This window comes from Bos mutus, chromosome 15, assembly GCF_027580195.1.
Source record: "Bos mutus isolate GX-2022 chromosome 15, NWIPB_WYAK_1.1, whole genome shotgun sequence".
Classification (NCBI taxonomy): domain Eukaryota; kingdom Metazoa; phylum Chordata; class Mammalia; order Artiodactyla; family Bovidae; genus Bos; species Bos mutus.
The window spans coordinates 50,191,788-50,205,080 of NC_091631.1; the positions used below are offsets into that span (position 1 = coordinate 50,191,788).

At 48.0% G+C, this 13,293-nt stretch overlaps 2 protein-coding genes across 4 annotated transcripts in view; one reads left to right on the plus strand and one right to left on the minus strand.

Moving 5' to 3' along the window:
- On the minus strand, positions 1 to 10,007 carry VPS11 (VPS11 core subunit of CORVET and HOPS complexes). The gene is made up of 16 exons (XM_070384102.1): positions 9,972 to 10,007; positions 8,928 to 9,035; positions 8,695 to 8,830; positions 8,217 to 8,380; positions 7,364 to 7,611; positions 6,428 to 6,629; positions 5,896 to 6,047; positions 4,842 to 5,028; positions 4,039 to 4,185; positions 3,540 to 3,728; positions 3,276 to 3,437; positions 2,710 to 2,849; positions 2,415 to 2,617; positions 2,116 to 2,287; positions 642 to 864; positions 1 to 516 (listed from the first exon to the last, which is right to left on the minus strand). Exons 3-16 carry the CDS (start codon positions 8,702 to 8,704, stop codon positions 352 to 354), a joined length of 2,364 nt encoding a protein of 787 aa, XP_070240203.1. The 5' UTR covers positions 8,705 to 8,830; positions 8,928 to 9,035; positions 9,972 to 10,007; the 3' UTR covers positions 1 to 351.
- Positions 8,936 to 13,293, plus strand: part of HYOU1 (hypoxia up-regulated 1) — a 23,441-nt gene continuing 19,083 nt past the window's right edge. For 2 of the 3 annotated variants that reach the window (XM_070384096.1, XM_070384097.1), the window contains exons 1-2: positions 8,936 to 9,072; positions 10,049 to 10,227. In XM_070384096.1, coding sequence (XP_070240197.1) covers positions 10,094 to 10,227 — 134 coding nt within the window. In that variant the 5' untranslated portion in view covers positions 8,936 to 9,072; positions 10,049 to 10,093. Of the gene's footprint in view, positions 9,073 to 10,048; positions 10,228 to 10,324; positions 10,445 to 13,293 lie in introns of those variants that run through there. The other variant, XM_070384099.1, reaches the window with a different exon arrangement.

Genomic DNA, 13,293 nt, shown 5'->3' on the forward strand with positions numbered 1-13,293 from the left:
TCATTATATGCTTTTATTTATAGACTCTGGGAGCCAGGACCCAAGCACAGCCTGGTGCTCTTGGATAGAGAATAAAGCAGCTATTGTCCAGACTCTGAGGTTACTGAGGTACCCTCCCCCACTGGTCTGGAATGATCTACACTGCTCAGAAAGGCAACAGGAGGAATGGTGGATTGGCCAGCCAAAGGAGGAGGCAGGAAAAGAAAGTCCCCTTAAGTCCTGAGGGCAATGGCATCAGATGAGAGGGGGGTCCTGGGCAGGTCTCCCCGACTCCTATGCAACAGCTCTGTCTCTGTACCCCTGTGTCCCTGCTGCTGGGCCTCTACCATCACACCCCTTCCCACTAGCCGCTTAAGTGCCCCTCCTGGCGTGCATGAGCAAGTCCCGCTGCAGCCCGGCCTCCAGGCTCGCAGTCAGTCGGGCTGTGGGCGGGTCGGTCAGCAGAGTCAATTTGTTGAAAACACCTCGGCCAAAGTAGTCAGCAATCACAGAGAAGCTGTCGTTGGAGCACTTGAGCTGAGGAAAGAGAAAAGGTCGGAGTCAGAACTCAGAGGCGGAGGAAAAAAAAAAAACAGTAGCCCTCCAGCACTCCCCGCCTCCCAGTGGGTGGGGCAGTCATGTGGCCACGCCTCCCTCCCCACCTGATGCTGAAACTGATCGTGGAGATCTCGCTTCTGTTCCTGGGCCCGGATCATATCCATGACCTTGCGGTTTTCAGGGAGGCAGGTGGGGCAGTCAGCGTCACTTTCCGAGTAACTCTCAAAGCAGTGTTGGTGGAAGGAGTGGCCGCAGAGAAAGTGGACTGAGGGCAGCTCCAAGGCACTGTTACAGATGCTGCACTTGGTCTTCTGGAAAATCTTTGGACTACAGGCAAGGGAGACCAGAAGAGTGGCAAAGAATGAGGGCAGGGCCAGGAGCCATGTGGAAAGAGGAGACAGCTCGACGAAACAAGAAGAGAGACGTCTCCATTAAGGAACGACAAGGACTCCCTTGAAGGTCCAGTGGTTAAGAATCTGCTTGCTAATGCAGGGGATACGGGTTCAATCCATAGTCTGGGGCAACTTACCCTGTGCCCTCCAATTACTGAGCCCATGCTCTAGAGCCCACAAGCCGCCAACTACAGAAGCCCACACACCCTAAAGTCCATTCTCATCAACAAGAGATGCCACCACAATGAGAGGCTCAAGCACTGCAACTGGAATAGCCCCTGCTCACCACAACTAGAGAAAGTCTGTGTGCAGCAACAAAGACCCAGAGCAGCCATGAATGAATGATGAATAGGAACTATGAGGCCCTGTTCTTCCTACCACCTAAAGGAGGTCACAGGAGGACCCCATGCTGGGCCTTCAGGGAGTCTCAGCATGCTCCCAGCATGTCCATCCAATCCATGGGGGGACTGCTATCTCTCTTTCAATTTCCCCTACTGCCACTAAATTGTCTTTCAGGTCTTAATCGCATGTGACCCTTTCCCTTTCAATGAGACCTTTCCTGGCCACTTTATCAATTACAACACACCTAAACCCCTCACCCTATTCCTCTTCCTCAATTTTCTCCTTAGAACTTAGCACCATGGAACACACTACAATAGTTTGCTTATTTAACACGTTTACTGTCTGTCTCTACCTCCACAACATAAGCTCTGTGAAGGCAGGGATTTTTCTATGTGTTAAGAATGGGGCTTAAGACAAAATGGACTCAGTAAATATTGATGGAATGAAGAAATTGGACAGGACTTAGTGACTAAAGAACAATAACAAATATTTTATAAAGCTAATGGCAAAGTTAAGGGTTAATATCTACTATAAATACTTGTAAACTATCCACTTTTTTGTCAACGTTTTTTACTTCCAAGGGCTTCCCACCACAACTTAGACGTGTGTTTAGGAAAGGTAAAATACAGGCATATCTAGAGAGAAAAGTACCTGCTACAAGATAACAAAACCCAATAAATCATCTTCTATGTAATAAATCATTCTTTGGAATTCCCCCATTAAAACAGATCTTCAAGAATGAAATGTTGAAACTCACTCCATATAACCTTTGTGTGTAAAAAATGACACCCTGTGAAGAACAAGCTTATCCCTGGATACCTCTACACTCCTGGATGCCAAGTACCTTGCCTTCAGCTCCTGGATCTCCTGGCGGATGCGGGTGGTCTCCTCTCGGTAGCGCCGCACCCGGAGCTCATCCTGGGCGATCTGCTGGCTCTGTTTCTGCAGTTTTTGGACCAGGTAGTCCCGGATGACAGACAGGGTGGCCGTGGAGTTATGGGCCAGGGTCTGCACCACTGAGGTGGGAGGAAGCAAAACCATGAAGCATGCAGCTTTCTGGACAGAGCTGAAGAACCCCTGCCCCAGAGCCCGACCGCCAGCAGCCTGCACCCACCTAGCCACCCAGCCCACCCCGCAGAGTACCTAGAAGGGGCGGCATGAGGTTCTTGCTCTCGATGTGCTTGAGCACAGCCGCCACGTACTCCTTGCAGTCCTCCTCCTTGCGGGCAAAGTAGCTGAGTGCCTGCTCCCACAGGGAGGGCTCCTGCTCCCCGTGGCGCTCGCACACAGCCACCACCTGCCGGTACTGCTCGTGCTGCATGTGGTAGTGCATGATCTGCTGGAACCTGCGCCAGGCGGGGTGTGCGTCAGCAGCCGGCCCTCACTCGGGCGAGTGGCTCAGCTCTGCCCCCTCCCCTGAGGACCCCCTGACTCTTACAGTTTGCCCTGCTCATAGAGGTAAAGGACTCCATCCTGGAAGTCGTGCATCTGGCAGAGGACCAGGGCCTTGTCAAAGACATCACAGAAGCGGCCACTCTTCAGTAGGGAGATGGCCTCTGCGTGAAGCTTCTCTTTGACCTAGAAGAGGAGGGTGGAGCTGCCGGACTTTAGGGGAAAAGTGACCCCTCAGCAAGTCAACTACTCTTCCCCTCACTCCAATTTCCTCTTTTTTCTCTCCAGTATTTATTTAGGCTGTGCTGGCTCTTAGTTGCCAGGGAAGGCATGTGGGATCTAGTTCCCTGACTAGGGTTTGAACCCAGGCCCCCCACATTGGGAGTGAAGAGTCTTAGCCTGCCTAAAACTCTGGTTTTAGACCAGCAGTGAAAGTCACTCAGTGGTGTCTGACTCCTTGCAAGAAAGTCTTCAATTTCCTTTTCATGGGGAACCATTTAGCCCCTCAGGGTGAGGTGTTATTGATCTAAAGCGAGCAGCAAGTGGCAACCAGGGAAGAAATGGAAGTGCTGTCTTTTTCTCAACACCTCTGGTGGCTCTGCCAGGCCTCACCTGCGGATCCTCCTCGTGGGCCCAGTTCTGGAGTCGCAGCTCAAGCAGCGTGTCATAGATGCCCTGCGGGGAGTCAGGCTGCACCTCACTCATGTGCTCTAGGAACGCTTTCAGCTCTCGAGGGTTGTTGGCAAAGATGGGGATGAACTCCTCCGAGTTGGCCTACGATGGCAAGGGATGAGAGAGGAGGCCAAGTGAGTGGGCCTACCCATGCCCCTGAGATGACCCCCATATGTTCAAAAGCCATTCTCCCCGAGGCCTTACCCTGCAGCCTGGAGCCTCCCTATCACCTCGGCCTTCAAGGCTAGGCCGATAGTCGGTACAGAGTCCCTTCAGCAGCTGGGTCGTCTGCTCTGGTATATGGTGCATGAGGATCTTGCCATAGCGTTTCATGTTGCTCTCAGCCTGCTCAAAAGGCAGCTTGCCAATATACCGGAGGGCTTCCTGATAATTCTGTGGGGACAGAAAGGGCAGCAGAATTGCATGCTCCTGCCTCACCCATCAAAACACACTTTATTTTTATTACTATTTTCTTTTTGGGGCTCCCTGCGTGGATTCTCCACTTGTGGCGCATGTGAGCTCAGTGGCCCCACAGCATGTGGGATCTTAGTTCCCTGACCAAGGACTGAACCCATGTTCACTGCATTGGAAGGCACACTCTTTAACCACTGGACCCCCAGGGAAGTCCCAGGAGACACTTTCACCATCCCAGGGATATACCAGAAAAAGAACACGACCTGCCTGAGTCAGGAAGCTCACCTACCTTGATGTCCTCTAGCTGGATCTTCAAGTACCACTCATGATGAGCATGGTTCTCAGCCAAATAGAGGGCGTGAGAGTAGTAGCCAGCCTGCCGGAGGACCTTGATGGCTGTCTCCACATCAAAGTGGACTTCACTCTCACTCTTTGTCTGTCAGGAAGACATAAGACAAAACCATTCACAGAGAGGTTGTGGCTGGAAAGGAAATATGCATCTCATTCTAAGACCAGATTCTTAAGGTAATAGTAAGGTGGATTTTTTTTTTTTTTTGGCCACACCAAGTAGCATGTGGAAACTTGGTTGTCCCACACCAGGGAGCGAACCCATGCCGCCTGCAGTGGAAGCAAAGTCTTAATCACTGGACTGCCAGGGAAGTCCCCAAAATGATGCTTTTAAAACATAGTTATCCTGCCTCTCCGTAAGTGTTCCTCTGCCTCTACTGTTAGAGGGATGCCTCTGGGGACACTGGGCTTCCTGGGGCTTAGATACCAAGAGAAGTTCTGGCATCAAGAAACAAAAGTGGGGGAATTCCCTGGCGGTCTGGTGGTTAAAACTCTACGCCTTCACTGCTGGGGGCCCAGGTCCAATCCCTGGTGGGGGAATGAAGATCCCACAAGCCGCACAGTACAGCAAAAAAAAAAAAAAGAGGGGAGACAGGAGAGAACTCACAGAAAAGACTATTTCTCTTCCTTGCCTACAGACCAGAGGACCAGAGGATTCTGGTCCCTAAATACAGGCAGCTCTTCCCTCTCCCTGCAGTCCTGGTGAAGCCCCTCAAGGAACCCTCTGCCAGCACCACCCTGCACCTTGATGAATTCCTCCAGCTTGGAGCTGTCCTTGAGCTTGGTGTAGCAGTTGAGCAGCAGGGTGGTGTGGTCGGCGTTGGCCAAGGACTGCCGATGTAGGGTCTGCAGGTAGGCTGTCAGGTTATGGATGCGCTGGGCATCGAGGAACTTGCGGATCACGTACGATGGCTCCAACTTTCCAATGGTTCTAGGGAGACACAGGTGTCAAACAGCATCAGGATCATCATACTTCTCAAACTTTCACGTGCGTAGGAATCACTTGCAGGTCTCAAAATGCAAATTCTGTTTCAGCAGATCTGGGGTGAGGCATGAGACCCTGCAATTCTCACAAAATCCCAGGTAGTATCGATGCTACTAGACTGGGGACCACATGAGCAGCAAAGCTCCAGAACACTGGTTTTTAGACTTGACTGAAAACAGGAATTGTAGAGAGGTTGGCAAAGAACCTAGACAGGGTCTTAGAACTCTTCACTAGGTCAAAAAACTAATTAGTACCAAGGAAAAAAACTGTGGAAACAAGAGATGAATACCCTTTCCCCTTTAAAGAATTTGATCAAAATGAGTATTAACAAAGGCCAAGCTAACATTTAAAATAACAGGTACTTTTCAGCTCAACTTCCTTGAGAGCTTTCCTGATAGCTCAGACAGTAAAGAATCCACCTGCAATGCAGGAGATCTGGTTTCAGTCTCTGGGTCGCAAGGACCTCCTGGAGAAGGCTACCCACTTCAGTATTCTTGCCTGAAGAATTCCACGGACAGAGGAGCCTGGTGGGCTACAGTCCATGGGGTCGAAAAGAATCAAACACAACTAGTGACTAGCACTTACACGTATCATCAGCTCAACTGCACACTGGTCATGTAGCATCTGACCCTAAATACTCCCTTTCCAATAAGGTATACTGTCTCCTCATTTGAGGCATCGCAATTTATGTAGGAAAAAGGACAATTCATGATGGAGTCCACCGCCCACCCCAGTCCCCAAGTGCAGGTTTCAGTCTAGCTGGCTCTCTGTTCCCGCATCCACAGGTATATCCTAAAGCGCCTCCAGACTGACCGGATATACTGCTGGACAGCACCATCATGGTTGCCCTTGCTGTAGAGATGGTCCCCATACTGCATGAAGATCTGGGCCAACCCATCGCTGTCCAGATGCTGGCTCTTGGCCAGGTTAATTGCCATCTCAAATAGGTTCTTCTTAAACAGCATCTGGAAAGGAAGAGAGATTAGAAAACTGGAAGAAGCAGGCCTGAGAAGACACCTTCCCAGAATGCATCCACAACACACAAGCCAGGCGGTTATGAAGTTCCGGTCAGCCTAGATCTTAGGGTGAGACCCCCAGACACCCCCAAGACTAACATCAGCTCACCTCACTAAGTTCTCTGCAGTCAGGCAGAGTGGACCCCCACCCACTGCTGCCCTCTAAGGCCACATCCCAGGCCACTGACCATGGAATCTTACCCTAAAGAGGCTAAGTAAGGCTATGACCCAAAGGGAAGGAAACACCCTGGCCAAGGCGACTTGGGGAGTCTGTTCCTAGAGCCGTGTCTGGGTGCCCATAGCCAGCTCTGGGAACCTGGTGGCCTTGCCTCCAGTTTGGTCTGTGTGTCCTTCTCCTGCAGTGCGTGGACCCGCCCATCCCGCGTCAGCACGTACAGGGAGCCCCACTCAGCAAGCACATCCACTACATCCTCAAAGACAGCGCTATAGGCTATGAACTTGTTGCACAGGTCATAGATGTTGAGAATCTGTTTGTCAGAGCTCTGGGAGTCCCGGCTGGTAAACTCTGACCTGTGTGGGAAAGAAAAAGCACCAGATATTTATCTGTACCACCTCAGTCTTAGCTCCCCTCTATTTCCTTTCCCCTGACAACTCTGGTGCTACCTATTCCTCCCAGAACAAGTCACTGCTAGCAGCTCATCCTGCGATACACAGCATGGTGCTGGCAGTTGTTGGAAGAGTATGTGTAGACCTGGAGTCACCTTTAAGGATCCTATAATTAATACAGGCAACAGACTGAAAACTGAAGTACATTCCAACACCTAAGATTTAACAAATAATTAGTGCCTGGTATATGTAGTCCACTAGGCTTAGTACTGAATGAAAACTAATATCTGACAAGGATCACCTGCATCACGCTGAAGATTCTGTCCCACTTTCTGATGACTCAGAAAAAAAAAAAAAAACACCCGTGTTGCATCTCCCAGCACTTTCCAATCTCTCCACTACTCAATCCCTTATTCCTCTACCCAATTCAATTCGCCCAAGTAATTAAAAAACCCAATGCCAGGTCCCAAATTCCCTGGAGCATTCTAGTGCAAAAGGACTGCTCAGCAAATGTCTGCAGCAAAAGCACACTTTTCAGCCGAAAAAAAAAATGTTATAACTGAGTCTAGGTGTAAACACGTCTACAAAAAGTACAAAGTAGGAAGTTGACAGGATGTAGGCATTAGGAATTTGAAATCAGGTTAATTCTAAGGAACAAGCCCAGCCCACTCCCTTTTGCTTCTCCATAGAATCCTTACTTGGGAGAAACCTTCCGGTCACGGGAGACAATGACAAGATAGCCTCTAAACCAGTGAGCGATGAGTTTATGGCCTTCAAAGGCAAAGCAGGGCCCACGTTCATCAGGCTGGTACAGATAGACACATTCATCCCCTGCCACTATGAACTGCAGGTCCTGAGAAGGGTCGCTGAGGGCTGAGCAGCGCAGGCCACAACCATGGGTGTCCAATTCCACACGAGGATAGTCCTTTCCAGAAACTATGTAGGACTGTGAGAAGTAAGACAGGGGTTAACTGGCTCCCTCTGAGGAGGTGGCATCTAAATGTTCCCAAAGGTATCCCCACCTCCATACTGGCTCTCTTAATTCTTAGCACCTTAAGACTTTACCTGGATGCTTGCCTTCTCCATTAAATGGGCCATTACCATCAGCCATCTACTAAATATATAAGCAGAACCCACATTTTCTTCCTCTGTATACACTATCACTACTTACTACAGATATTCGGCAAGTAAGAGAATTTTACTGCTTTATCAGAAAACTCTGGCTGAAAAGAAAACAAAACTATTGGTGTGAGTAAACTGTTATCTTAGAAGCACAAGAACCAAAGAAGTAACTTGTCCAGTGGCACTTAACAAGCCTATTAGAAGAAAAACTTATGTCTTCTGCTACAAGCCCAAGAGTTCTCTTCCTAGCTCTAACTCTTCCCAGTCTCCTAAGTAAAGAAATAAAATATTAAGTTAGGCAAATGACTCAAGGCTGTATGATTAAAAATATAAGAACCTCTTTTGTCAGTTCCTTACCCTAGCCCCCTGAGCAATAAAAGAGCCTTTCCTACTTGCCCCAACAGTCATACCAGGAGGCGCTGGTCATACCTGAACATTCTCAGTTGTCACAACAAACAAGTGAGTGGTCTTTCCCGCTTGGCGAAAGGCCAGTCCAGTAACAGGATAGCTGCCCTTGTGTAAAATCTGGGTCTTGCTATGTCGGTCCCGAGTGATGTCCCCTTTGTTCAGTGTAACACTGCCATCTGTGAAACCTGCAGGAGAGCAGGGAACAGTATTTTATTGAGGCTGAAAAGGCACGGAAGCAGAAAAAAGACCTTTAGAGGCACTTTTTAGAAGTGACCATCTTTCTCCTCATACCCAACTTCTCCAGTGGTTACCATGAGGATTAGGACTCACGGACTCATTTTCAAAGAGCAAAACTAAATGCTATCCCATCCCAAACTTTAAAATCTCAAAAGGCCTCACTTCAGTACAAAACGGTCTCCTGAAAATGAGCTGTAGAAGCAACTCTGAAGAAAATCTATAAAGAATCATCGGGTGTTAGCTTTGCCTTCTTTCTTCTTACCAATGGCCATAAAGTTGAGATTTTCATGCACAGTCAAACAAGATACAACAGTCGGTTCTGTCCCCGGGATGGCAGGGAAGATTCGAGTGCAGAGTGGATTACCACCATCTCTCTTCTCCAGGTTCCAGATCTTTACCTGGGGACAGATCTCAGATGTGTGAATGATAGTCACTCTCCAGCAAATACTCATTCCCAGGCCTGTGGGTCTTTCCTGTTTCTTTTCTAGGACTCACCAGGGGGTTGATGCCCTCTTCGTCCTCACCAACAGAGGCCAGAATATTGTGCTGCTTCAGCTGGTACAGGTGTGTCACCCGTAGTTTGTAGGCCTGGAAACCCGTAAGCTGTAGGGAGCGGGGCAAGAACCAGATCTGGCCTTCCATATGTGCAGAGCAGTCAAGGAGCCTCCTTTCCAAGGGGAGATTCTTACATTTAGGCCAGAACGCAAATAACTACCCCCAGGGCTTCCCTGGTGGCTCAGATGGTGAAGAATCCACCTGCAATTCGGGAGACCTGGGTTCGATCTCTGGGTTGGGAAGATCCCCTGGAGGAGGGCATGGCAACCCACTCCAGCATACCTGCCTGGAGAATCCCCATGGACAGAGGAGCCTGGCGGGCTACAGTAAATGGGGTCCCAAAGAGTCGGACATGACTAAGCACAGCACAGCACCCCAGTGGCTCAGCTAGTAAACAACCCACCTGCCAATGCAGGAGACACAAGAGATAGGGGTTTAAACCCTGGGTCAGGAAGGTGCCCTGGAGAAGGAAATGGCAACCCGCTCCAGTATTCTTGCCTGGGAAATTCCATGGACAGAGAAGCCTGCACTGGCTACAGCTCATGGAGTTGCAAAGAACTGGGCATGACTAAGCACACATGCACAATAAAAAACAAAATCTATACAAGTGTTTAAATTTTTCAAGGGTTTTTCCATATATCATCTCTGGAAACTCCCCATTTTAAAAACAGTAGAAAGGCCAGAGTTTAGGGGCAGCACCCACAATATGGGCTGGGGAGATAATGACACCTTACATATTCATCTTTTAAAATCAACTTGCATCTGTTCTTTTGATCGACCTTAAAAACAAAAACCTTGCCCAACTGTTATTTTACGCCCCTTTTGCAGATAAGGAAATTGAAGTCCAGAGAGGTTAAACGACTTGCCCAGGATATTCGCTCATTTGGCAACAAGTTAAAGAGAACGGACTTCCTCCTTTCTTCCCTCAGACCACAGAAGGAACACCGAGCGCCCATCTAAAGGAAACTGGCCCGTAACACGAACCCTTCTGACGGACAGATTCCATCTCAGCTGGATCTCTTCAGGGATTCGAGGAGGGAAGGAACAGCTCCAGAAGAAGGATATCTCCAAAGACTAGGCTCCCTCGGCCTGAGTCGCAGACTGTGATGCCAGGAGGGAGGCAAAGGAACTTGGAAGCAGCGGGTCCAGAGGCAGGCGCGGCCCCGGGAGCAGCCCCATCATTGCCCTGTGGCTCCTTCACCAGCTCCTTGTCGAAGAAAACGAAGCGCCGCCACTGCAGGTAGGTCGCCATCTTGGCCGAAGGTCCCCTCCTCCGGGGAAGAGGTCACATGACAGGAGCCGGCGTATCACATGACCCGTTGACGTCCTGGAGTCTGGTGCACCTGCGCTCTCCTCTCGAAGTGACGGTTTCCCGCTGCTTGGACAGTAGGCGCGGCCGCTTGAGGCAGGGTTCACCACCCGCAGCTCACTCCGCAGTTTTCGGTTTTGCCGGCTCTGTAAGTGCCTTGACTGAAATGCTTCTTAAGAGCTAGACCTTCACCTCTCTGGGCATCAGTTTCCTCTTTAATTAAATTGGCTGGCAGTGGGGGATCAAGATGAGGAATGACACGCGGTTTGTGAATTGTAACCCGCTGTGCCTAGCTAGGTGAATTACCTTCTGCATCACAGGACTGTTTTGAGGCCTAAGTGAGTGGGTGTATATGAAACTGGTTTTTCGGCTGTAGGAAAGGAGAAGTAATATTAGAGGTTTGTGTCTGCCACCAGGTACAGATTGTAACTATAGTCAGTGTGTTTTTGTGTCCCTCTGTCAGAGGCATGGCGTTTATTGGGCACCTAAAACATGTCTCTTAAGGAAGCTGGGAAATACTTCTGGGGCACAAATTCCAAGAACCTGGCCTTTCTCTCCTTGCCATAATGACAGGGTGTAAGCAGAGTATAGCAAAGAGCCTTGAAGTCGTGGCACTGACCGCTGTGTGATATTACAGGTGACAAGGGTCAAAGACACTTCATGGTACCTACGGGTCCCAACTTGGGCTAAACCAGCTGTCTGTGTGGAAAACTGCAAGTGTACTTACTGTTTTTGCGCCACTGGAAGCTACAAATGGGAGTGACACAGTCATTTGAGACAGTATGCAATATGAAAAAGTGGCCATATGATTAGTATTTGTGGAGTTTATTTTTGCATTCCTGTCCCCCACAGCCTATTTTCAGAACATGTTAGGCTTTATTCCCTCCCCGGATTCTCAGCAAGCAGGGCCTGTGTGTTGCTTACCAAGAACCAGGTCTAACAGCCTAGTAGATGCTCCAAGTGGATTGAAGCAATGGATGTGGATGCTTTTCCTCTTACCCTCTCCTTGATCTAGTTGATGGAAAAAGTTATGTCTATTTGTCTAAAGAAATAAATGAGGGTAGGGCACACAGATTTCCTGATTTATAGCCCAGATTTCTTTCTTCTTTGTCACGCAGGTATTAGTACCATTTTGAATCTCAGTCTCTGAGCAGAAGCACAAATAGGGTCTAGATGGGACCCGATTTCACCTTTGAGTTATGTCCTATGTCCGATTTCACCTATGAGTTATTAAGGCTATGGATAATACTTGTTAAAGGAAGCAAAGTGAAAGCAAAGAGAGATGTGAGCAGCAGAATGACATCTTTGTTGTTGATGCATTTGCTCCCCCTACTGTCCAGTGGTAGAGGCTCTGATGTCGAAGCCACTGGATCTTCTGTTGGTGAGGGTACATAAGCAGAGACTGGCCCTCCAGAGGACCCATGCACCTCTTCAGACTTGCTGCCTTCCTTCCTTCCCTCTTTTTGACAAATATGTCTTTAGTATTCCTGAAATTGTACTAAATGCCCAGCATATATACATGAAATAGACATGGTGCCTGCTCTTCAGGGAGCTTGACCACCACGATAGGAAACAGACATAAAAAGGCCTGACAGTAATGAGCTTTTAATTTCTTTTTTCTTAAATTGAAGTAAGTTCATTTAAAAATAAATACATTGAAGTAAGTTGACTTACATTGTTTCAGGTGTACATCAAGGTGATTCAGTCACATATATATATACATATATATACACACACACATACATACACATATAAATATTCTTTTTCAGATTATTTTCCATTATAGGTTATTACAAGGTATTGAGTATAGTTCCCTGTGCTATACAGTAGGTTCTAGCTGTTTATCTATTTTATATAGTAGTGTGTATCTGTTAACTCCAAATTCCCAATTTATCCCTCCCTTCCTTTGCTGTTTGGTACAATCCCAAAGAAAGGCAATGCCAAAGAATGCTCAAACTACCGCATAATTGCATTCATCTCACATGCTAGTAAAGTAATGCTCAAAATTCTCCAAGCCAGGCTTCAGCAATACGTGAACCATGAACTTCCTGATGTTCAAGCTGGTTTTAGAAAAGGCAGAGGAACCAGAGATCAAATTGCCAACATCCACTGTATCATAGAAAAAGCAAGAGAGTTCCAGAAAAACATCTATTTCTGCTTTATTGACTATGCCAAAGCCTTTGACTGTGTGGATCACAATAAACTGTGGAAAATTCTGAAAGAGATGGGAATACCAGACCACCTGACCTGCCTCTTGAGAAACCTATATGCAGGTCAGGAAGCAACAGTTAGAACTGGACATGGAACAACAGACTGGTTCCAAATAGGAAAAGGAGTTCGTCAAGGCTGTATATTGTCACCCTGTTTATTTAACTTATATGCAGAGTACATCATGAGAAACGCTGGACTGGAAGAAGCACAAGCTGGAATCAAGATTGCCTGGAGAAATATCAATAACCTCAGATATGCAGATGACACCACCCTTATGGCAGAAAGTGAAGAGGAACTCAAAAGCCTCTTGATGAAAGTGAAAGTGGAGAGTGAAAAAGTTGGCTTAAAGCTCAACATTCAGAAAATGAAGATCATGGCATCCAGTCCCACCACTTCATGGGAAATAGATGGGGAAGCAGTGGAAGCAGTGTCAGACTTTATTTTGGGGGGCTCCAAAATCACTACAGATGGTGACTGCAGCCATGAAATTAAAAGACGCTTAATCCTTGGAAGGAAAGTTATGACCAACCTAGATAGCATATTCAAAAGCAGAGCCATTACTTTGCCAACAAAGGTTCGTCTAGTCAAGCCTATGGTTTTTCCAGTGGTCATGTATGGATATGAGAGTTGGACTGTGAAGAAGTTCTGAGCGCTGAAGAATTGATGCTTTTGAACTGTGGTGTTGGAGAAGACTCTTGAGAGTCCCTTGGACTGCAAGGAGATCCAACCAGTCCATTCTGAAGGACATCAGCCCTGGGATTTCTTTAGAAGGAATGATGCTGAAGC

Coding starts and splice junctions, on each gene's coding strand:
- VPS11 (XM_070384102.1), bottom strand. Junction 5,029..5,895: donor GCTGTCCAGCAGTATATCCG/GTCAGTCTGGAG, acceptor GTGTCTCCCTAG/AACCATTGGAAAGTTGGAGC. Junction 4,186..4,841: donor AGCTGGAGGAATTCATCAAG/GTGCAGGGTGGT, acceptor TCTTCCTGACAG/ACAAAGAGTGAGAGTGAAGT.